Source organism: Anabas testudineus, chromosome 10, assembly GCF_900324465.2.
Source record: "Anabas testudineus chromosome 10, fAnaTes1.2, whole genome shotgun sequence".
Taxonomy (NCBI): Eukaryota; Metazoa; Chordata; class Actinopteri; order Anabantiformes; family Anabantidae; genus Anabas; species Anabas testudineus.
In genome coordinates this window covers 8,460,839-8,485,021 of record NC_046619.1, presented here as the reverse complement: position 1 = coordinate 8,485,021, position 24,183 = coordinate 8,460,839, and the positions used below count along the sequence as shown (strand labels likewise).

General features: G+C 40.8%; 1 protein-coding gene across 4 annotated transcripts in view; it reads left to right on the top strand.

The window, feature by feature from the left end:
• Nucleotides 1-24,183, top strand: part of unc5a (unc-5 netrin receptor A) — a 119,176-nt gene that overhangs the window by 55,579 nt on the left and 39,414 nt on the right. For all 4 annotated transcript variants that reach the window (XM_026358545.1, XM_026358544.1, XM_026358543.1 and 1 more), the window contains exons 2-5: nucleotides 2,075-2,290; nucleotides 20,663-20,806; nucleotides 22,675-22,778; nucleotides 23,967-24,147. In XM_026358545.1, coding sequence (XP_026214330.1) covers nucleotides 2,075-2,290; nucleotides 20,663-20,806; nucleotides 22,675-22,778; nucleotides 23,967-24,147 — 645 coding nt within the window. The remainder of the gene's footprint in view (nucleotides 1-2,074; nucleotides 2,291-20,662; nucleotides 20,807-22,674; nucleotides 22,779-23,966; nucleotides 24,148-24,183) is intronic.

Here is a 24,183-nt window from a genome sequence, read left to right as displayed (position 1 = left end):
AGTGCACACACACATACAAACACAAATTGGAAACATCATCATAAGTTGAGAGTTCATACTGAATGTGACCCCTGCAAATGAGAAGCCGGCAGCGAGTTAACACCATCAGGACTTCATCATCAAGCCGTTCTCAGAACTCACCAGGTGTCTCAGGTGGCTTCGGTTCCACTCTCTGTTTCAACGTCACCTGTCCTCTATGAGATGATTAACCTGGCAGGTGTGAGGTGAGTCTCGCCCACTGTTTCAGTGAGCTGTCGTCCTCAGTCTGCGGGGAGTACAGAGGGTCAGCCTGGCCGGCTAATGGCTGTGGTTACAAAGCTGGAAGCCAGCCCATTAGAAGAAGTCGCCATCATTAGGACCAACACACTTTCAAGGAACCTGACCTATCGGTCCCATGCTGTTTATTAGCAAAGTTTGGGCTCTCCGTAAGCGCAATTATACTCACTATTCATGATGAACCGTGGCCTTTTCCTCGACACCTTACACCAGAAACACACTCGCATACATAGTAAATAATGTTGAACAACTTGTGTTGTCCTGTGTGGAGAGCTGTCATGTTAATGGCAATATCTTCTCTGCAAATGTGTTGCAATAAAAAAATGTGCGAGGAAAATAGGGGGGAAAAAAATCAACGTGTCAGCAAGTGATGTATGCCGTTCATTGGACACAGAACATTTAGTTTTCATTAAGACTTAAACATGTACACGAAACATTAATGGGGTTCAGCGGCGGCAGCAGCGACGTGCTTCACTGTATCTCATCCTGATAAATTAGCAACTCAGCACACAGGGGTAAAAAGGGAAAAAAGGGAGAGGAAAGAGAGACATTAATACAATGTGTAGTGGGGAGGACCTGACAGATAATGTCTTCATCCAAAGATTTCTGTTTCTGACGCAACGTAATAATATCCCTGACCCGGGCATCAGCAAACTGCAAGGAGGGACGAAAGCTGGGCAAGAGAGGAGGCCGAGGAGAGAAAGGTCAACATGAGTGTTGCCGTTTCATTATGAGAGACGTGGACTCCCATCCTCTCCTTCTGCACAGGGAGTGATGGAGGCGGTTGTTAATGCTCGGTCTGTCAGCCATATTGGATTCAGGGCAGTAAATTAATATTACATTCCTTTTTAAAGGGGTTTTATTTTGGGATTTACTAGTCTCCCCTGAGTGCTGCTGGTGTAAAGAGGTTATTTCCTCTTTTCTACTCCATCCTGTGTCCTCCTGCGGTCCTTTGCACGAGGCCTAGTATGTTTAGAAAGAGAGGGAGAGTTTGCTGAGGAAGAATGTGTGTGTGTGTGCTGTAGGCTTCATTGTGTCATTCAGCTTTTTCGTTTTTCCTTTTTTTTTTTTTTTCGGCTAGCGTAAAAGTGTGCTTTTAAATCACGTCCCTGTAAAGGACAGCTTCTGTATGATAGTGGAGATGTGAAGAAAGAAGAGAGAAAACACATCTCCTATTGTATATGTCATACAGAGATCAGGGGGAAGAAAAGAAAGCTTTTTTAAGTTAACTGGCTGTCTAGTTGTCAGTCATCTCCAACCTCCCTGCCGCTCACCCTGTCTTGCCTAATGTGTGTAGAGTTAGAATCCTGGTTGAAGAGCCATATAACACTGCATGAAGTGGCCTAGTTGCTGAGATGGGATTTATGGCTGCCAGTCCATCAGTGGTGATGTTAAAGGGCTGTGATTAAGAGCTGGAGTAAAGACATGGACTCCACTACCACTCCGACCCAGCCAAGAGCAGACAAGGCCGAGCTCTGTCATAGCCAACTCTCCTTCAGACAGCCCTGTCTCTCTTTTTCACTCTGTCTGTCCATCTGCGTCTGTCTTCTGCTTTTTTTTTTTTTTTTCCTCATATGCATATGTATGAGCTACAATTCACCAAGGACACAAAATCTCTGCATTAGATATTTGGCGTCTGCTGCCTCTTCGCTCACTAGTCAAGCAGCGAAGCAGGAAAGGTTCAGCTTCTGCCTTCATGACAACTTGAAAACTTGAAAGCCTTTTGATTTTTTTTTTTTTTTTTTTTTTTTTTTTTTTGGCATCCCTCTAAATTTTCTGCTTCTTTTATCCTCTATAGGTTCTGAGCACACGGCCACAGCAACACTTCCTGCTGCCTTCTCAGATCTGTTACCTCACTTCCTGGTGGAGCCCGAGGACGAGTACATTGTGAAGAACAAGCCGGTGACGCTGACCTGCCGCTCCACCCCGGCCACACAGATCTACTTCAAGTGCAATGGCGAATGGGTTCACCAGGATGACCACTTGATTGAGCGGACTGTTGATCCAGCCACAGGTACACAAAACAAATCATCTCTATAATTCATCTTTGTTAAATTTTGGCCTCAGATTTTCCTCCTGGGCATTTTTCATGTTGTGAAAACGAGTTGTGTTTTACCTGTTTTTGGCTGCAGAAATGTGACACGTGTGTGTACATTATGCAAAGTGTTTGCATGCAGAAACTAAGATTTGCAATTTCCCAGTGATTACTGTGCTCGATCAGGCTCTTGGCTCATCCCAGCCTATTTAGCCTGCCAGTCTCATAATAAGCACATTGGTTTCAGTCTCAGAAATCTTCTTGATCACCTTGGAGACCTGTTTGTTTTCCTCTCTGTTGTGCTGCATTCCCCCGCCTCCGCCATCAGTGTCATAAACATGTATGACACTGATGTGGTGTGACTCAGCAGCGATCTGTAAATTCAAACCACCCATTCACAGCCTGACAACTGATTGGGAATAAGAAATGCAGGAATGACAGGTTTTTCTGGGGGAGAGGAAACTGGCGCACGCACACACACATACACACATGCAAATGTTCACTGAGATTTGTAGCTATACATAACAAACGCATTAAATAAAAACACTGCACACACAAAACAAAAAAACAAAAAAGCAACCACACACCTATTGGCGTCGCACACACAAAAACACAAAGCAGAGGTGTTTACTGGGAAAAAAATCAGTGCTACATTAATTCTTATGCGCACGTTGTCTTTTTATTTCATCATTTTACCCATGTGGTCTCCAGGGTTTGGCATTAACATGCAGCAGCTCAGCAAATGTAGCCAAAAGTTGTCATAAAAATGGCACAGGGGTAACTGTCAATTGAACCTGACACGTTCACAGGGAGAGATTTCTGATCTAGTTTACGAATGAACACAAATATTCTCCCATATTGAGGCTTTGATTGGTGTGCATGCTGACTTCCTCTGCCACCCCTGCTCCGTTTTTTCTAATGAAACAAAAACAGTATTTTTCTCTGCTGCCTCAGTTACTTTGAGGCATGGTGAGCGATTTTAAACTTTAGTTCTCCGTGGTGAGAGAGCTGTTCCCTTGTACTGCAGAAGTCAGAAGAAAGTAAAATGTGGCTGTGTCTCCACAGAGTCTCATTTGTGTCACTGTTCTGTGAGGATTTTGGCTACAGGTGGAAGAACCAAATACTCTGCGTCTTCTTTATAGCTTCGCGTCCCAACCTCGCTGTCACTCATATTTACCTTGTGTGTTAAGCACGGTTTTGGGTGCTGGAGTCATTTTGGAGTCAGGCTCTGTGAATAATAGAGAATAAAAGTAAGTTGTATTTCATCTTTTGAAAATGGAAAGTGAATACACGAGGGATCACTTGTGTTTTTGGGCCGTTAGGAAGAGATTGCCAGCGAGTTAATAGTGATACAATTTGATCAATTCCCAGCATTGTCTTCCTTGTTGTGTTGTTTCATTAACAGTTCTCTTCTCACAGTTTGTGTCAGGTGTTGAGGAAAGTGATGCAAATTGAAAGTGCAAATATCAACAATCTTACAAAGAAAAACTGTTTTTGAGTAATGATTATTTTAAGTACATGTTTTTTTATTTTGTGACTTTATTTGAACCTTGTTGTATTACAGGCAGCACATTTATGTACTGTATGTAAGTTACCAGGTTACTGCCTACTTTCTCCAGTAAGCTGATTTTTTTACTGAAAAAAAGAAAACCTAGCTTCTCTAATCAGATTAGGGAGTGTGGGAAATCTGGTTTCCCCAAGTAGACTTCTGCTGCAGAACCCAGATTTCTCTGCTGTGTACAGTTACAGGTCTAACCAAAGTTAAAACTACAAACTAGTGTCTAGAATCCTGGTCTATTTTCTGCACTCAATATTTGACCAGATTTTAAAATTTCTTTATTGTCCTGAAGGTGAAATCTCAGTGAACTGCTAACTGCATAACCTTCTGCTCCTTACTAACTTGAAGGTAATGCACATTTTCTATGATACATATGTTATTTACGGGCCTGGATTTTATGCAGCTCTCACACTGATGGCATTTTGGAGTTGGCTACTTAACTTTGACACAGTAAATGTGAATTTTGTTTTGTCAATAGTAAGTTTTGTCAAGAACTTGATGTGCCCCATAAACCGTTTATGGGAACATCACATGCTGATGGACCATTTGCCATGTGGTGATGAGCCGTTATAGTCAGCATTTATTTGTCTGTGAAACAAATCTGTCGTGCTGGGTGCCATGCATCCCTGCAGCAGTGAGCGGCTCTGTCTTTACAAACTCTGTGAAGTTCCAAGGCCTCCTCGCAGCCATCCGCATCACGCTGTGGTCCTGCTGCCTTTGATGATGAATGTGTCAAATGTAGGTCTGTGCAGTTATGAAGGACACATGGTTGTCCAGAGGTACGACTGCTCCAAGGTACCCACATCGATCTCTCAAACACTTGTGATGTTTAATGTCAGCACTGCCCTGAGGAGTTTACTGATAGCTTCCTCTAATCCCCCTTCCTGCAAGAAACATGTGAGGCACATACATCCAGCTGTGCAAACGCTGTGCAAACGCTGTGTGTATACGCATATTGGAGTGTGTGTGCACTACAGGTTCCTCTGCCCGTCCTCTCACCCTAGTTGTCACAGTCACACACGACTCTAAACCCGTACCTGTTGCCAAGCAACCAGGACTTCAGTCGCACCAAAAGCTGCCCGATATCAGCATCGTGCCTTAAGGAGGGGGGAGTGAGGAGTTTGGGGATATATCCAAGTTGACAAAAATTGATTGACAATTTATACCCAGTGTAACAGTGAAAAATCACCTTCTCGAAATAACCCATTTCTCAAAGTGGAGCTTTGAAAGATTTTACCTGACTGTGAGTGGTTGTCTCTGCTCTTGCTTTGCACAGAGAAGAATCATGTTTGTTTTCTCCATTAACATGAACAGAGATAAAAATAAATAAATAAATAAAAGACTAAAAACCCATGTGACCATCTAACAACAGTGTAAAAGCTCATCAGTGTCATTGGCTGGCATGTTCAAACTAATTGGGATTCTCATCAAGGTTTCTCCTTCCTTTTGTTATGTAAATGAAGAGTCGGGCTGTTGGTAGTTAATGCTCTCAATTTCAACAATAAGAGAAGTGGAAATAATGGAAATGTCATGTAGACACATCAGAGTCAAGAGTCACTGCTGAAAATGATGCTCAATTGTGCTGCTATCCTCTGTTCAATATGATAATCCTTGTTTTCAATATTTGATGGATGAGTGGCCCGTCAGCAACAAAGCACACATACTGTACATTTTGATTAGGAACAAAAAGGAGAAATGTCATATGTAAATCTGTCAGTCACTTTTAATTGGTTTATAATGAGCAATTCTGCTAAAATGTAAACCGTTTGTAGAACTGGGTCTATTGGCTCACGACTGCATGTGTGATAGCAGATTATACATTAACTAGGAAAAACAGCCCTGCTCCTACCTCCACATTCATTTGTGAGTTTATCTTGCCCTGTTTGAAAAGGTGCCACAAACCCCTTTTTCTTTCCATAAAGTTACAAAATTGAATCACTAACTACATCATGTCAGAGTAAAATAGACGTTAAGTTTTATTTATTTATTTGTTTTTTTTACTTTAGTTAACTAGGAGGAGTCTTGAAGAGTCACTAACAGCATAAGACAGATATAACAAAAACATGACAAGACAGTTCAAACCATATTTTTCAAGAATCATAAAATAACTATGTCCAATCCAAAACAGCAACCTACTCAGACTAACTTAAAATATCTCAGAACATCAGCAGGTAGAAGAGAGAGCACCCAGTTTCAACAGCAGTAATTTGAACACACACACACACACACACACACACAAAGACAAATATTTGCAATTTATAGACAAAGATGCAGAACTGGAGAATCAAAGATACTTATAGAGATAAAACGGTAAACTTGACTGGTGTGGATGTTGTTGCAAATCACTAAATAGGACTGCTTTATAATAATATGGAGTATTATTGTATACATCAGTGTGTGAGTTCCTTGATTTAGCATATGTTTAATTACCCGGATTAACCAAAAATCCATGTATTTCTTTAGTTTTGTAGAAAATATATCTGTATAAATAACATACTGTATACTGTAGTATAACAACAATGGAACATAACATATATTTGATAGACAGTTGTGTTTATGATGCTCATTCTTAACAAGATTCATCCTTCTGCGTTTAGATGTATAATTGTGAAATGCTGCATCTGGTATTCTTGCCTGTTAGACATAAAGCAGTGAGAAACAGACTTTAATTGCACTTGAATCAACCTTTTGTGGGCTGCTGCGATACGTGATGTGTATCTGCATAAGATGTTGAGAGATTCCCACAGTCCCAATGACTTCTGTGTGTGTTTGAATTACTATAGGGCACTGAATGGGAGAACAAACTGATCAAAGACAGTTAACAGTAATCAATAGTCCGTCACCTTCACGTGGCAGAACCCAGTTGAAATAATATCAAAATGTGGCCGCTTCACAGATGAACTGATCCGGCTCGGCACAGCAGAGGCAATATTCAGCGAACTCCATCCATGTTCACTCCCAGCAGACTCAGGCAAACGTCAAAGTTTAAATTAATAACCGACCCAGGTCTGAAGTGCAGACATGTTTCAGTCAGGCGGCTCAGTATTCAAAGCTCAAGCAGTAGAAAACATGACACGTGGATAACCATCTACAGCAGACATGACCTTCGCCCTCATCGGACAGGTCTGTTTATTGGAACTGATTCAGAGCAGGAAAGACAAAAGAGCTGCTTCAGCCCACTGTGTGTGTGTGTGTGTGTGTGTGTACAGCACAGTTACATTTAGACTCGCTGACACCCCTCTGTGCAGTGCGAACACTGCAGACTCGCTGCCACACATCCACACCAGTCCTCCTGCACACACACATGCACAGAGGAGGTCGGTTCAAAAGCCTGTTTGAACATGGAAAAGGAAAAAAGATGTCGCAATTTGTCCTTCCCCTCTTGGTATCAATGTCCGATATCGATCTATCCTCGAGTCTATCGGTTCTCATTACCTGTCCTCAGTAACTTATCACAATTGTTATGGCTCTGACTGCTTCCCAAGTCCCAGCCGGCTCTGTGTCTTTCCCAGGTCATCTTCTATAGAACAGGAGAAACTGAGACGTCTGGTGAGTCCTAAAGTAATAAAGACATATCCCCTCCGAACAAATCAATGCTGACAGTGTGTTTGCATAGATTAGAAGATTCTCCCAGCACTATGATTTCTCATCAGACACATGATGAAGAGAAGGGAGATTGGCATTTGAGCAAAGGATTGTTGTATGGGCCAGACTGATTTGATTGTGTTTGCATTTCATCTGCCAGCATTGATGGAAACGATTTTGATCCACGCGTCGCATTGTCACCTCGGCAGCAAACCCTCTCAGGTGGAAAATACATGCATTTCACATTCCTGTTTCAATAAACCTCTGCAACTGCCTTATAAAGATGAGGGGAGATTATATTTTCTTTGTTGATTGAACCGGATATTGACAAGGCTCCTACAATGAAAACAGAAAGTGATGGAGAAAATAATCAGAAGCTACACATGTGCCAAGTGCTTTCAGAGTTTACAGTGGAATCAGACACACAATATTAATAAACTCTTTATAATATTTCTTTTTCGTAGCCCCACATACATCATTTCAAACCCCTGAGGGAAAACCTGCTTCCTTTAAGCCCAGTTTTGTCAGCACCAGCTACTGTCCTCTGATTATCCTTTGAAATCTAAATACCATGTATGACGTAGTCTGTAAATCTCTTAAAACCATCTATCACTTCCTGAATAGAACTATTAATGTGTTACGGCCTAACCCTGACTCTGCAAACCAGCCAGGATTCATTTGTATAAAATATGTATTTTCTGATTGACTAGATCCAGGATTGTAAAGTGATGACATATTTAATTTCTGATCTTAAGGGGAGATAAGCTAGGCTTAGCTGAAATGATCTGTAACCTTTATTTTAATACCTCGATATTTATCTGTGGTATTATAGCAGCCAGTCAACACTCTCACACCAACCTCAACCTTTTCTCCTCCTCTTTGTCCCTGAATTGCACATTTTCCTCTCTTTTTCATGAGCCTGTCTCAGTCAACAACAAGGATACAGGAACCTATCTTTACAGGAGACATACAGGAGGTCCCTTTACGTCGCCTTTAGTAAAATCTGAAAGCAGCGTGCACCACACTGTCATTTTGTTATCAGGACAAAGTCTTCCTAATGGTTTTAGGGTCGTACAACAGTGATTAAACATTATCTTTAATGGAATATTGAAGAACAGTCCTGCTGCAATTTAAGCAAAACCAGACAGGCCTGCGAGCCAGGATCTAATGAACAGAAGGAAATAAGAGAATCAGGGGGGAAGAGGACAATATAGTTCTAAACGAACAGAATGGCCTTGTACCACCTGCTAAGCATCGATCAGTAGCCAAGGGGACTAATTGATAATGCATTATTAGCTGCTTCCCCATAATGGGACTTGTATTTCATCCTGTCCTTGATTGCAGGACATAGAGGGAAGGATTTGGCGATGAAGCACTGAAAAACAGATGGCAAGGTGAATTGTTCCCGTGACACATCTGCCAACATGTTCTATTAGGATTCTCAGGCAGGTCAACCCTGTGTTCGTGTGCGTGTGCGTGTGTGTGTGTGTGTGTGTGTGTGTGTGTGGAGGCAGACCTTTCTCAAAGCAACACACCTCAGAGTGAGAAGGGAGTCAAAGTGGATTTAATTGAAGGCTGTGTTTGTCTGGCCTTGAGACAAGTGCAAGTGTGTTTTGAGCAGTGGGACCAAAGTGAGGAAGGCAGAATTAAAAAACGAACCAGCTGTGCTGATTGATCTCTCCGATAGACTCATTCAAGGCTCTACACTTCTTGGTGTCTGACTTTATGTAAGTCGTATTTTTTATTTGGAAATTTGAAGTATGTAGAATATGTTCCTTTGAAGTTGGTCTTGACACACAGGAATAATGAATTTCAAAACTAACTGCAATTAGTGGAACAAAAGTGGGGGGAAAAATGATAATTACCATTTGTCAAACAACAACGCTGGCGTTCCAGTCTCCCACGCGCACAGCCTTTGTCCTCCCACCAAAACAGATCCCACGTCAGCTTTGCGCTTTGCTTTCTCTAAGTAATTTTGTATTTGTCAGTCTCACAAAAGATGTGCCCTTGCTGGAAGTTGGAATACATTCAGCGGCGCGAGTGGTTTCTTCTTTCACAACAGTTCAAGTTATTTATGTAGCACATCTGGTAAAGACAGACGTGTTATCAATACAGCCCTTAGAGCTTGTGTTGTACGTGCAACAAAACTGTGTGATTATGTTAAATACGTCATTTTTAATCATCAGGTCTTTGTTTTTTCTGTTACTTAGTGTATAATATTTTACATTTGCAGTAGGAGTGATAACAATTTCTCAATGCTCAAGTAAAATGCATTTTAAAGTCCATTTCCAGAAGCACACAGTAGTTTTTGTACCTTTCTGGAAAGCACTTTGGGTCCTCAAAGGTTCATGGTAATATTTGCTCAGAGCTGTCTAACTGTAGTTCTGAGCTTTCCGTGCCTTAACCGAGACATCTGAATAAAATGTGCTCTGTATGTTGCAATGAAATGCAGCGCTTGCTTCACCCAGGCCACTTATATCACCCTTGTGCTGAACAAATAGAGGCCAAAGTTGCAAATGTGATTGGATTCCACAATGCGCTACAAAATGTGCCGTTTTAACATGGTGGGATTCACAAAAGCACAGAGAAGAGCCAGTAAACTTCCTCCCTGCCTTGCCTTTTTTGATAATAGGCAATGCACTTGGATATTTTTCTCATTTTACATTTTTACTGTAATGTAATTTTATCTTTCAACTTACCTCTACTTCCCCAGGAAATGAAAGACGTGAGTGTTATGCTGACAGAGGGAGACAGAGTGGGAGTTTGTGGTGTCAATCAACACCTGCTCTGCTCAAATTCGTTTAAAAATAGTGGAGCTGGGAGGTATAGTGAGGGAGCTGACAGCTAAATAGTCCATGGAGATTTTTGATAGGCAGAGGCTGACAGTTAATGCTTTGTGTGTTTGGCCCCAAGGAGACTCTCAGTATTAGTAGGCATTTTACACACTCCACGAACAAACACCAACTCGCCGTTCTCCTTTTAAAACTGGAAGCTGTAGGGTGTCCTGGGTGTGTGATAGTGGTGGCGTATTGAAAGGACTATGTCATGCATTGAGGGAAGAAGAATAGCTTCAATCTTCTCACAAAGTGCTGTGTAAAATATGAGTAGAGAAAATGCTCTCTGGACGTGTTACAAATAAGGGGTTATATGCAGGTGAGGTATTTCTTTTTATAACCAAAGGCATCTAAAGCTGTATAGTCTATATTGTATTTGAGAATGTATTTTTAAGTGCTCTTCTCAAAGTCTCAAGTGAACCTATAGCGGCTGAGCTGTGTATATACGGACTGGTGCACTTGAGCTGTGGGTGAGTGGCAGAGGGGGAAACAGCCAAAAGTGTCCACCGCATGTTTCAGGGAATAAAAAAAAAAAAAAACCAAGTCAGTTATCATGTTCCAGCCCACATAAAACACTCCTAGATTCAGCATCACAAAAAAAAAAAAAAATCCCATCATCCTCATCATCACAAAAAAAGAAAATGCAGAGGCAACGCTGCATGTGTCTGAGGAAACCTTTTCATTCGAGTGGGTGTTCAATGAGGCATGCTGACAACAAGAGCAGCAGCTCTGGTCTGTGAGCCATCGGGAGGATCTGGAGAATTTTATGTGATTCAAATTAATAATTCATTCATTCACGTTGGTTTAGATCATGTGTTTGTTTTCTGAAGGTGTTTTTTCCCTCCCCCTTTTCTTTGAAGAGCGCTCAGAGCAACATGCATTTAAACATTTTGGGTAATGATCAGCAGATCAACCAGTAATGAAAGTGATCATTAGATACAGCCCTAGTTTCATCTCATGATTTTTCAATCATTCCAATTGCTTTAAATCATTAATTCATATTACTTATTTTCTTCACTTAAGCAATTCCATGGGTATACATGCTAAATAGTAACCTGCATGTGTGTAAAAGGATCCAGCTCTCAACATCTGCTGCCTCTGATGTGAATCCAAGTTCAGGAGTCAGTCCTGTACTTTCACTCCATTTCCTCGATTTTCAGCGTCGGGTTATTTATAAAGTCTCTGTCTTACATCTGCACCATTAAAAATTAAATCAGTCACATTCGAAACAAAGGAATCAATATTTAAAGACCCGATTCGTGTTTGGTCTGCAGTGCTTTATCCCTTCCTGCAACGCATCATTGTTGTTTCTGGACTTAACAACATGGTCCACGTCGATGAGAACATTGAGAATAATGAAAAGTCAACGTCATGTGAATGATGCAGGTGGGGATTTAAACAGATTAGAGACTCTGGATATTTTACTGGTATCATCTTATAGCTTCTTTTTCATACAGTACTCCTACATGTTACTTATACTAAGCATTTTTCATTGTATTTTATTTTTTGTATTCATGCATTCATATCTCATCATAACCTAAACCCTCAGTTTTATATCTATTCTAAAATGCTTAGTGTCATTTTTCCATCATAAAATACAGTTTTATTTTCATGATGGTGTGAGGCTACATAGTTTGTTGCCTGTTGGAGAAATGCTTGGCTAGGACTTGAGGGTGTTGCTTCCTCCCACACGTCTTCAGAGATTGTGATTCAGAGACACAGAATAGTATCTTCATCGCAGCACAGCGCTGAAAACGACTAACTACAGGTTTGACAAGATTCTTAAAGTCAGAGTTTATAAGATTACTAATTGTTAACTTCCTCAACAAAGTCTGATTTTTATTTTTATTTCAACCTTGGCTATTAACAGCTTGGGCCTGTTTTTACATTACATTACTTGTTTTTGGTTGTGTGAACATTTTTTTTTTTTTGCCCATTCTAGACTTTCTTTTTTTTTGTCTTTGTCGAATATGATGTTCCTTACTTCTAATATTTTTTTATTTACCAAAAATATGTTCCAAAACATATCTTATTGAAGAGAGATGCTGTCAAAGCATTGTGTCACTCAGACTTATTGAACAACAATGCCAGCAGTGCAGAGATGTGCTTCTAAAAGTTATGTTTCATAATTCTAGCCAGTCGGACAATTTCCATTATTTCCACTTTTCATTTTTTGAAATTTCACAAAAACAACTGACCTGAAGTTCTTTGCAAAGCATGGCAGAGTGCGGCGTGGATTTAAATATGCAAGAAACAAAATATTATCACTTTGTATTGACCAGAAGATACTTCTTGTCTGGCACTGGTTGTTTAGAATTACACATCATCTGTTGGTTAAATTACAAAATGAATGATAAGTATTGTAAAATAGCTGTTGTTAAAAATAGATGTGTTCAAGATAGATGCCAGTGTCTGTGAACTGTACAGAGCTAATTGGTGAAAATACATAGACAAACATTGTGTTTTAGTACAAGTTAAAATATAAGTTATAATCCACAAATAACATTTTTAGAATAAATATTAATTTTAGTATCTTGAAGTATTTCAGAAATGTGAAGAAGAGATTTGTATAAAGACTTTCGTAGCCCCTGTGTTCCCCCAGGCTGTTTACTGAATGCTGTTTGTTGTTAGCTGAATATTTACATTCGCCCACACACCTTCATTGGATTACCAAAAACCTCTGCCTCCTAACTCAGACAACACTGCCGGCCAAAGGCCCAAGAGGGACCAACCGATCGTGATGAAGGAGGGCAAAACCCTAATGCAATTTGTATGGCGCAGAGCACTCAGCAACCAGATGGGAGCCAGGCTGACATACCTGAAGGAGCTTTCCTTATTTACTTCAGCGCCCAAGGCCATGTCAGACAAGAGGGAGAGAAACATGTTAGCTCGAGCAAATTATCACGGCTTTCATGTGTAGAATAACATATCAGATCCTCCCTCCTCTGCAGAGTGCAATGTGAGCAGAACCAGAAGTGCTCAAGGCCTTCACCTCTGACATGTTCTCATTCGAGGTAGGACAAGGTGTGTGTGGGGGAGATAAAGGAGCAGATCCCAGCCACTCCCAGCCTGAAGACTTTGGCATCTAGGACATTCTGCTCTTGACAATCATTGGGGTCAGGATATTGGATCGTGAGTAATTACAGCAGAGGCAATCTGGTAAGGGCGCTGTGGTAAATCACAGCACTGCTTCGCTATTTGTGCATGTACTATTAAGCCAAGGTTAGACAAACTAATTATGGACGGTCAGTGAAAAGAGAAAAATCAGTTTGTAGCTGATGACCAGACGCAAATATGAAATTAAAAATTGACTTATAATGTCTGGTAAGTCATGGATCTGCTTTGTGATACAGAAAAGCTATTCTTAAGTGTGTGCATCAATTCATTATCACGTTCCAAACCTGTGAACACCTGCGCACTAAAACCACAAATTTGAGTGTCATTTATGTATACTGCATGGTGCATTGTTGTGAGATCCTGTGTGCAGCTAGCGTGCTGTTGTGTGACTGACAAACGTGGCAGTGAAATTTCTTGCAGAGTGAAGATTTCAGTCTCTGGGGGCACACGAAGTGTGTAAGTCATAATTCCCTATTACTACTGAGCTCAAACTGTTTTCACTCTAAATCTCATCCCCTCACATATAGCTGTGCAGAATCTAACCATGTTTAACACTTGATTCAAATGTGGTAAGTCCCCGAAATTTCCAGGAGCACAGACTTTCCTCTAAGATCATCAGCAAGAGCATCTGAAAAAAACAGTTTAGATAAATATTAATAGCCTGAATCCATAGAAAGTATAATATTATTGATTTAACATACATTTATGTTCTGATATGTTTCCAAAAAAACCAAAACATTTCTAATTATGCAGCAAAGCATAATTTTACTGCAGTTGTGAGTACTGGTAACATTTTCAGTTTTCTCAAAAGAGTCAGTTTGAATTACAACATGGAGACGTTTTTTTAGTTAGCTTAGTCAGGCTGAGTTTATTTCCAGCGACTCCTTAACCCCAGTAAATATTTACTCATGTACTAATTTGTTAATTATTGCCAAGTATTTGTTTAGACTTTCTTGTGATGCTTCACATAAGCAACAAAAGCACCTCGATAGAATCATTAAATCAGATAATTATGTTTATTACATCGATATTATAATAATATAATTTTTTATAACTTTTTAACATAGTTGACTGACCTGCTAATTTACTGTTTAGAAATACACACTCATCTATGTCACAACTATAATTATCACTTTTCCAGCAATTTACGACCCAGACTAATTCTTATGAAATTTTGCTTTAATGTGACTATTACAATTTTTTTTTATATGTATTCCTCTTTTAACATGATTGATATTTATTTTAGATGTAGGATATTTAGTAAAATATGTGTGTCTATTTTCCACTATGCACATAAAGTTCATAAAATGAGTAATTAAATAGAAATGGTTATCTGTACCACTTGGTGGAAGCTCATAATAATAACTATTCATTTCTGGGTGCAATGATAGGGACCTGCATTTCCAGTCACCTAGTAACAAAGCAGAATTTCAATACAGAAATGTTGCTTCATGACTTTCATTAGTTTTTCTCTTATCCTGCACCATTTACTCCTCTCACCCTGCCATCAAGGCTCCACTTGAGTCTCCTTGGAGTGGCATTGAACTGAACCTAGCCGGATTGATTGGAGCACTACCTACTCGTCTGTTTGTCAGCCATGAATAATCTGTAACGACATTCAGTGCATCAGCGGGGGCCTTGCAGTGTGCATTCATTGTGGAAAATGGACAGCTCAATCAAAAGAAGCTCTTGAAAAGCTGGTCATAACCAGAGGCAGAGCCTTGACCCAGAACGCTGTTCCACTGACTCAAGTCACAACCTCACCAGCACCTATGAATGGGAGGCCTGACTACTGTATTCCCTCTGAACCTGGGACTTCTTTTTGCCTGCCCCTCCTTCATCTGTTCCACTCTTTCTTGCTTTTTAATAGAGCCATGCTTCACTCAGAAGGCCACGTTATCCTTGTTAGGAGACAAACACTCATAGCACCACCTGCCATTCATAGCTTCCCGACGTCAGGTAGCATGGGCCACCCATCATCACACTTCTTTACATGGTAATGGAAGTCTGAAAACTTGATGACAAAGCAGTTATGTCCTTGGTTCTGTGGCCTAGGGTTAACTTTCAATTATTTACACCTGAAAAGTATAGTACAAGTTGATATGCACCTGTGTTTTCAGGCTGATTTCTACAGCCTGTTTAGTTGCAAAGTTATTTTTGACAAGACTTCTCAGTGTCAGGATTTCTTTCATGTAGGAGAGGTAGAGTAATTGGCCTGAGGACGAGCACATTGTTGGTCTCTTGAAAGGAAGCTTTGGACTCTGGTGATGGTGGTGATGACACTGATGCCATCCAGTGCAAAGAAGAATGACGGAAGGAAATGAAACACTTAAAGCCTGCTTTTGACTGGTTACCAGGATGTGCAGACGGTTCATTCTTAAAAGCGTTCATCTGTGATGTCTCCCCTCAACCACAGTGAACCCTCTCCCTTGAAATGGTGCTTTCCCTTGATGTAGAGTCACCCAACCCTAATCCTCCTATAGCCACTGATGAATCCCAGCCACACAAACAGTAGGGATGCCTCCTAATTGAATTTCCTTGGTCACAATGAACACACACTCAAAACCTGCGAGTTCCAGTCCTCGCCTTTGATAAGCAAATGACCTCTATGGAATTGAGGTCAGAGCCTGTGAAAACAAGAGTGAGGGAGAGGAAAAAATAAAGTCCCGCGCTCAGACAAGCCCAATATCGGCTCACCAAGGATTGAGTCCAGTGATGTTTACCCTGTGTGTGTTGAGCCTGTGTTGGCTCAGGAGGGGATTCATCCACCCCCATCCACCCACCCCCAACACTCACATACACACACACACGCAGAGAAAGACATTTCACCTCTTGTCTCTCACTGTGAGCCTTCTCTACTAATGTTAAGTGTTTCTGTTTGAATGGAGTATATGTGTAAATAATCTTGTCTTTGCCACAGATTAGAATATCAGAGTACAGTAAATCTTTTTGCATCCTCTGAATCTGGTATTAGCTCGCATCATACCACATTGCCAGAGGGCTTTTGAAAAAAAGCTCCGTCATACGATGGTAAGGTCAGTTAATTCATTAATTCAGCCGCTCAGGTTTGTTAAAACCCAGGAAGTCTTGAGGCAGAACAGTGTGTTTGCTTTAGTGTCTCTCTGAGCCCGGGTGCTTTTATAGATGCTCCTTTCAGATGCAAGCTCTGCTGCCTCACACACAGGTTGTTGATTAACAGAATTGTCACAGGACATCAAGGGAATAATTGTTATGAGGAATGGAGTGTGTCATATTTGTCTACCCTTTTGTGCTTTCATTTTGATTAATTTCTAAAACTTATAAGCGGTGTCAAATGGCTGTCCATTCTTTGTGTGCATACAATGATTTGCTTTCTGAATGAAGAATTATTCATGACTCAAAGGACAGCTGGCCGTGCTTTTTTGCTTAGGTTGGCTGTGTAATTTTTCAAAATATCAGGGGCCGAATTCACAAAGCTTCACAAAGAAAATTCTTGAGGTTTCTAACAATTTTAAACAATATGTAAAGATTAAAATGATTCACAAAACATCTTAGCCCTTAAAGGAGCTCCCAAGGTGGAAAACTGTTAGTAGTAGGGTGGAGGACGTTTGAGAGTTTCATAAGTAAACAACAAAATGGTGGAAGGACAGAGAAACATTCTCCAAACACTCAATGATAGTAAGAATACACATTGTCGATCATGTCAGGATAATGTTCGGGGTCGATCTCATTAGAGATGTGCTCACATCACCCAACACAGTAACACTTTAGTGCAGTGATGACTCTTATCTAACCTCTAACCTTCTATCAGCAGTGATCAGACAAACTATTGCAGCACTTCTATAGCTCCATGTTGTGACGTACATGTATCTCATTTATTTTCACTGGACGTTGAAACCATACAGCGCAGACTTCCCCAGCGTCCTTGATCTAATTCATGTGCCACACACTATCATCACATCATCAGAAAATGAAGATATTTTGGACTAACATAACATGTTTAATTTTATGTGAGGGATTTAGTGTAAAATGTTACTAAAATAAACTAGCCAGTAATCAGTATCAGCTTCTAATATAGTTTGTAAAGAGAAGTTTTTACATCAAATGGCAATAATACTTAAATCATCACAGTATGCTCATTGTTATTGCGAGCACATTTGCGTCTTTTTACTATATTGTGAAAAGTCTAAATGGAAGTGAAGAGATGCCAGTTTATGAGAATCTTCAAGACCCACATAATTTTTATTAATATTAAATTATGTTAACATGGAAACTGACTGGGGGCCACTAAATGCTACAGGAACCTCTTCATTTCAGTTCAGTGTGAGACAGCTTGGAGATGTGTACTTTGCAGAAAGTATGTTCAAGTATAGCTAAGTAAGTAGGTCCATTGCCCTCCGATAAAAATCAACTCACTCTGGGTCCAGCTGTAAGCCCAGCATTCACACAGTGTCAATCGCATAATCACCTTTTAAAATGTTCCCAGTGATTTCATTGAGGTTGGGGATATAAGCTCATTTATAAATGGGCTACAGATGAGACCAAAGGCTAAAGGAATCATCTCATGTTTTAATTACAATTTAAAAGGAATGTTAAGTGCATGCTTGGCTTCTTGCAGAAAGAGAAGTGTAAATTTCATCTTTCCCTTTTTAGTTTTTAACACCTTGGAGGCAGCTGAGTCTACTGTTAGAAATCGATATTGATATAATTAAGTCATAAGTGTGTCAGTGCCCCTTTTCCAGAAAGACACATCTAGTATGAATCAATAGTTGCTGTATCAGTCCTTTTTGAGTAATGTTCATCAAGTTTGTTTTTTTTTAACAGCCAGCCATCCTGCAAGAGTAGACTTTAGAAAACAACAGTAAATAGGACCCTGCCCAATCCTTATTAACTGCTTTAAAATTACAGTCCCATTTTGTTCACAAAGTGATGAGATTATATTGTCCTACTTATTAATTGGAGTGAAATTGGACAGAGTGACTCACGACAGTGTTTCTGGAAGGTGTCAGACACAGAAAGCAGGTAATTATAGAGACAGGAAAAGATAAGGAAACAGAATGCAATTACCCTGGCAAGCAGAGCTTCAAATTGCTCTTCTTAGGATTTCTCACCTCGGGTTGCTATTGTTCATGCTTTGCATCTCCATACAGATCTTTATTCCTTTCACCCTCTAGCTCAGAGAAGAAGGTAGGTTGCATTTATCAAATGAATTTCTACTGTAAGTAGAGCCACTCAAAGCACTGAGCAAGGCTTTTTGCTGAATTTCAAATGTATGTATTCAAATATATTTTTCCTGATGATTATTCCTATATAACTGCTGTGAGCTCAGTCAAAATCAGGGCTATCAGATGTTTCCATTGTTCTTCACACCCAAGGCTGTAAGGATTTCTCAGAATTTAGCTTAATTTAACTTTCAGGTTTGAGGCCATGGTGCAGACTGATTTAAAAAAAATTTTTTTCTTCCAGTTTTTTCCAGCTTTCTCTGTGAATCTGTGGTCTGTAAGGTCTACATATTTTTCAGTTCTGGGGTTTTCAGGGGAAAGCCAAATGCTGCCGTGTTGATGATTTGAAGGAGGAAGTAGTGTTTCTTCTGCTCCATTTGTTCATACTCTGTAGTGCCCATTTTGTTACTTTAGCCATTTGTTTTAGCTTTTAGGTGCCCGCTCTTAGTCTGTGCTACACAGTCTCACTACAGAGGTGCAGACACACATCGAGCTGAGCAAGAGGGAATAATTGAGGTTGAGTTCCTCATAAACCCAGCCTCATATTTCAAAATCGGTTTTTGACATTGTGTTTTCTCTTTGTCAGAATTATAACATTCTCTATAAACATACTATCCCATTTTGATTTGCTTCCCTATGAATTAGCTGTGAGGGAAACACATATGAGAGCATGTTGGTGAAATATTGCACATAGCATGGGGTGTTGTTGACGCTCAGAGTGGCGCTTCGGGGCGCTTCGGGGCTGTGTATTCACTGCACATATACTCATATTTATTGCGATTACATATTGTAAAACCCTGCACATTTCTATACTAATACACACGGGGCCTTCCACTGACCCTCACCGCTACTTGTGTTGCTGCCGGCAATGAAGCCACTCCACTTTCCACCCCGACAGCTCACACAGGCCTCTGCAGATCCATGCACGGTGCGCCGTCCTCAATTTGTTTACGAAATATTCCCCATTTTGATGAATATCCTGTAAGTGCTTTATGTAATTGCTCTATAGGTTTGATGACCTGATAGGTGCCACTTAGTCAAGTTTCAGTCAGCTTCAGACTGGAGCTGGAAATGATCACTGCAGACAGATCAAGTGTGTGAGGGGAGTGTAAGAGCGCCACAAAGTGCTTTTATGTAAATGGAAGTTGAAGGACAGTTCTCCTTTGAGACTTAAATACTTTTGTGCTGTATATGCTCCTCCGCCAGTTTCAGCGAAATGTCCTCTGACTGAGAAATGTTGTGTTCGTATGAAAGGTTCAGCACCTCGCTGTCTCCAAAAATGAGCCCAAGGAGAAGAGATGAGACAGAGAGACAGCTGGAGGCTGAAGGAAAACATGGCAATCTCTTCATCAGAGTGAAAGGAAAGCAGAACACATGGTAGGGATCAAGGTTGAGGCTCGACATATAAAATACACCTCTGGATTACAGGTCCCACATAAAAGGTCAAAGGAAAAATGAAATCAAATATCAAATAATACTAGATCCTGACGGCACAATGTTGTTGGTCAGAATGGATTTTCTCCCAGTTTTGTTTAGAGAACGTCCGTCTTCGCTTTCTTCTTGAAAGCAATAAAGCTATTTTTGTCATGGAGCATCACTTATATGAACACTGTTGTGAAAATGCTCCATAGATTGTGAACTCTTCATCCCTCTTGGATTTAATAATAGTGAAGCAGGTTGCGCTGAGTATTTTTGTTTGTGGAGCGTTTGTTTAGCGCTTCCTTGTTCTTTCTCAACTGTTGCTGTTTTAACGCCCTCCAAATTACACCGAGGATAGCTGAAAGGCACTATTCTCATTTTCCTCAGTTAACAAGCTCTCTGTTTATATATGATTATGGTTCTCTGCTTGTTTATTCTGCCTGGCTTTTCAAAATTACTTTGCCTGTCTAGTTCAAGGTACAAGACGCACCGAAGAATTCAGTTGAGCTCATTTGTTTTCAGTTTTTTTTTTTTTTTTGACAAGAAGTATTTACGGTCATTTTGTTGCTCGCTGCCGTCGAACAAGCTGATGGGAATAAACCTGCGCTTATTCAGATCTCCTGTGTTTGCTTTTCAGCGCTGCCAGTCATGCAGGTGACAATTGAGATTACCAGACAGCAGGTGGAGAAGATCTTCGGTCTTGATGAGTACTGGTGTCAGTGTGTCGCCTGGAGCACCACCGGAACCCAGAAGAGCCAAAAAGCATACATTAGGATTGCTTGTGAGTGCACTTTAAATAATCATTGTGTTGTTGGCAATGCAAACACTGACTGAGAAGGTGCTTGCATATTGCCTGTCAATGTGTAATAAGAGGATATTAACACAAAATTAAACAACTTTTTTTTTTTTTTTTTTTAGTTTGGGTGGTTGGGGAGGGACTAACTTTCATTTACCAATTAGCCCTGAGGCTGTTATGGTATAATACGCCAGAGTATGTTACTGTAATTACAATTTAGTTAAATAATCTTCCTGTGATGCTGTTCATAAGAATTAAAAACCAGGCCCCAGCATGGAGAATGAGAAGAGCGATGCATCTGCTTAAAGGCAGTCTTTAAGAAAAAAGCGGAACACTAAATTTCAGTATTTGTCCAGTTTTTCACAGGATACAGTATATCAGCGATGATCCCTATGAAAGTAACTGGAATAAAAACAGATTTGAAATTTATTGCTGTGCAGCAGTCATAAATCTGTCTGGGGAGTACAGATACATCCCTCGCTGCAGCCTCAAAAGCTTTATTAGAAAAAGAGTATTTTAAAACATTCTGCCTATTAATTCTCACATAAATATGCATTATTCGAGGCAGAGCTGAACACAGCACTGTCTCCAAACCACCAGACGTTTTGAAAACACACATTCATTATCCAGCCTTGTTTGAGAGCTCAAACAGAAGTCAGTTAGATAAGGAAGATAAGGATACATACATATGCTTTGATAACGGTACACATGCACAGGTTCAGATTTACAATGCGCCCACACACACACACACACACACACACACACACAAACACACACACACACACATTACATTTTTGTTGTGGATGCAATCGTATAATAAATATGTAGATTGAATACTTTGGCGAACACAAACTTGTTGGTGGTGTACATTTAATTGATATGTTGACTGTTAGGTTAAGAGTGAAACATATGGTCATTAGGTTTATGAAGTCCCTTTTAAGTCCCTTAAAAGACATTTTTTTTTACAGTTTAGTTGTATAGAGACATCATATTTAGGAGTAAAACATCTGAACCCTCCACGACTGTTACATCTCAAGTCTCCTACAGTCCCATTGTATCTGCTTTAATTAAATTAAATTAAATGTCATGACACTCTCTGCTCGTCCTTACATGTCTCTCCGTATGATAGCTTAGGATGGACTCAACATCTGTTTAAAGGAATTCACCGGCAGCTCACAGCCACACCCTCAAGCCCCTCACGACACAGTAACACGTTGCTTCGCTCTGTGTCAAAACCCAGGGCGAACACATCACATTTGTACCAACCCACAACCTATCAGCTGCCTGTCAGGCTCATCCGATACAAATAGGCCTGCATTTATTTTCCACACAGGAAATAAGCATTGCCAGTTTTACCTGTATAATTTACAGCTTGGGATTAAGGGCAAATATATAGCAGGACTTGGTGCAATAGTAAGAGTATTCAATGAGACGTAATGTGAAGCCCCATGCAGTCAGCCAGGCTTGCAGGAGCTCTTGTCCAGGCGCCTCGGGGCTTTGTTTTTGTGTGGCTGCTCCAAGCCCTCATACAAATGGAAGCTGGAGGCTGGCGGGTGCTGGAGAGAGGAGAGTGGGTGGGAGGGGAGAAGTGAGGGGTAATGCAATTGCTTCTGCTTGATGCCGAGCCCCTCTGGCAGCAGACAAGCATCTCTGAACCAGCCAGGCAGCCTGTAATAAGTAACATGGTTGGTGCCACCGATCCCCTTGTGGCTTAGGGGCCAACTGGAGTGCAGCATGCTCAGTGAGGCTATGGGCGGATGTTTCAAGAGTGGAAAATTTAGAAATGTTACTAGGCCAGAATATTTCATCCGAGCGCCTACAGATATCTTAATTGGTTATGTTTCTTCCACCAGACCTGAGAAAGAACTTTGAGGAGGAGCCTCAGGGTAAAGAGGTGGCATTGGACCAGGAGGTGTTACTGCGATGCCATCCCCCCGAGGGTGTGCCACAAGCTGAGGTGAGACACAGATACAGATGATATTTATAGGCTCCCATCTAGCATCAGTTTACCCTTTCCTCACCAGTAGGACAAAGAGCATAAAGTGGCTCAACAACAGCTCGCTAGCATTCCTTGCTGCTCCACCAGGGAACAGACAACCCTGTACGGATAAATTACACCTCTAATTATTCCCCATTATTGATTTATTATCTCTCTTACATCTCTGAGAAGTCGTATATCACATCATCTGGTCACATCACTCAGGATAGGCTCGGAGGCTTCACTCCCCGTTTGGCATCTCTAAAGGCCTATCCATAATTAATGGGTCTATTTGCCTCACTCTCACCCTATCTTTTTCTCTATCTCTCTGCCGCCTCTACATGTTCTGTATCTCTCATACAGTCTTGTTTCTCTCTCTCTCTCTCTCTCTCTCTCTCTCTCTCTCTCCCTCTCTCTCTCCATCCCTCCACATCTCTCTGTGGTGTGTGTCTGTGTTTAGAGGACCAGACTGTGGCCAGCTGTTTCACCTCGTCTGCTGCATTCTCCCAGTCCCAGATAGGCACTAACTGCTCTAATAACAACACAAGAGGAGGTTAGGCCAACCACTAGGACAGCCCAGAGACCAGGAGCTGCAGACTAGCCAATCACAGCTTGACAGTGTAGGGATAGCTTGCAGAGAAATGGGAAGAAAGGTGCCAACCGCAGTTCAGGAAAAAAGAACATCAGAGCATAAGTCACCACAGGAGGAAACAAGCATGGTGCACAAGAGGAAGAAAACACAATTATATGTGGCATTGCAACTGGCAGTAATACCAACAACAACGCTGCCATATACTGTAGCTGGTCCTGAGACAGCACGAGGTCAAGTGAGATCAAGAAAACAAGCAAGTCAATGTGAAAGAACAGCAAAACAGGAAGAAGAGACTACCAATAGCTACAAAGATATCAAGATAGCAACTACAAAATAAAAGCTGCATTAACATCAGCATGGTGTCTAAATAAATGTATTATACCTCTGTGCCAGTGTCTACTGTACTGAGTCGCTCGATGTTCTTATTTCTGTTTGTTTGCTCTAAAAATGTAGATTTTGTTTTTTTCTTTTCATCTCTCTCGTCCACGTCATGTCTGATCACTGTAGAGCTACACAACAGGAAATTGTTTCTATTGAAATACAATGAATTTTTGACCACTGAACCATTTTTTCAGGTGGAGTGGCAGAGAAACGAGGATGTGATCGACCCAGCAAGCGACCCCAATTTTTTCATCACGGCTGACCATAATCTCATCATCAAAAAAGCCCGGCTGGCAGATACAGGCAACTACACGTGTGTGGCAAAAAACATTGTTGCTCGCCGCAAAAGCACCTCTGCCACAGTCCTAATCTATGGTAGGTGATAACTGTTTTCAGCGGATGTCAAGGACG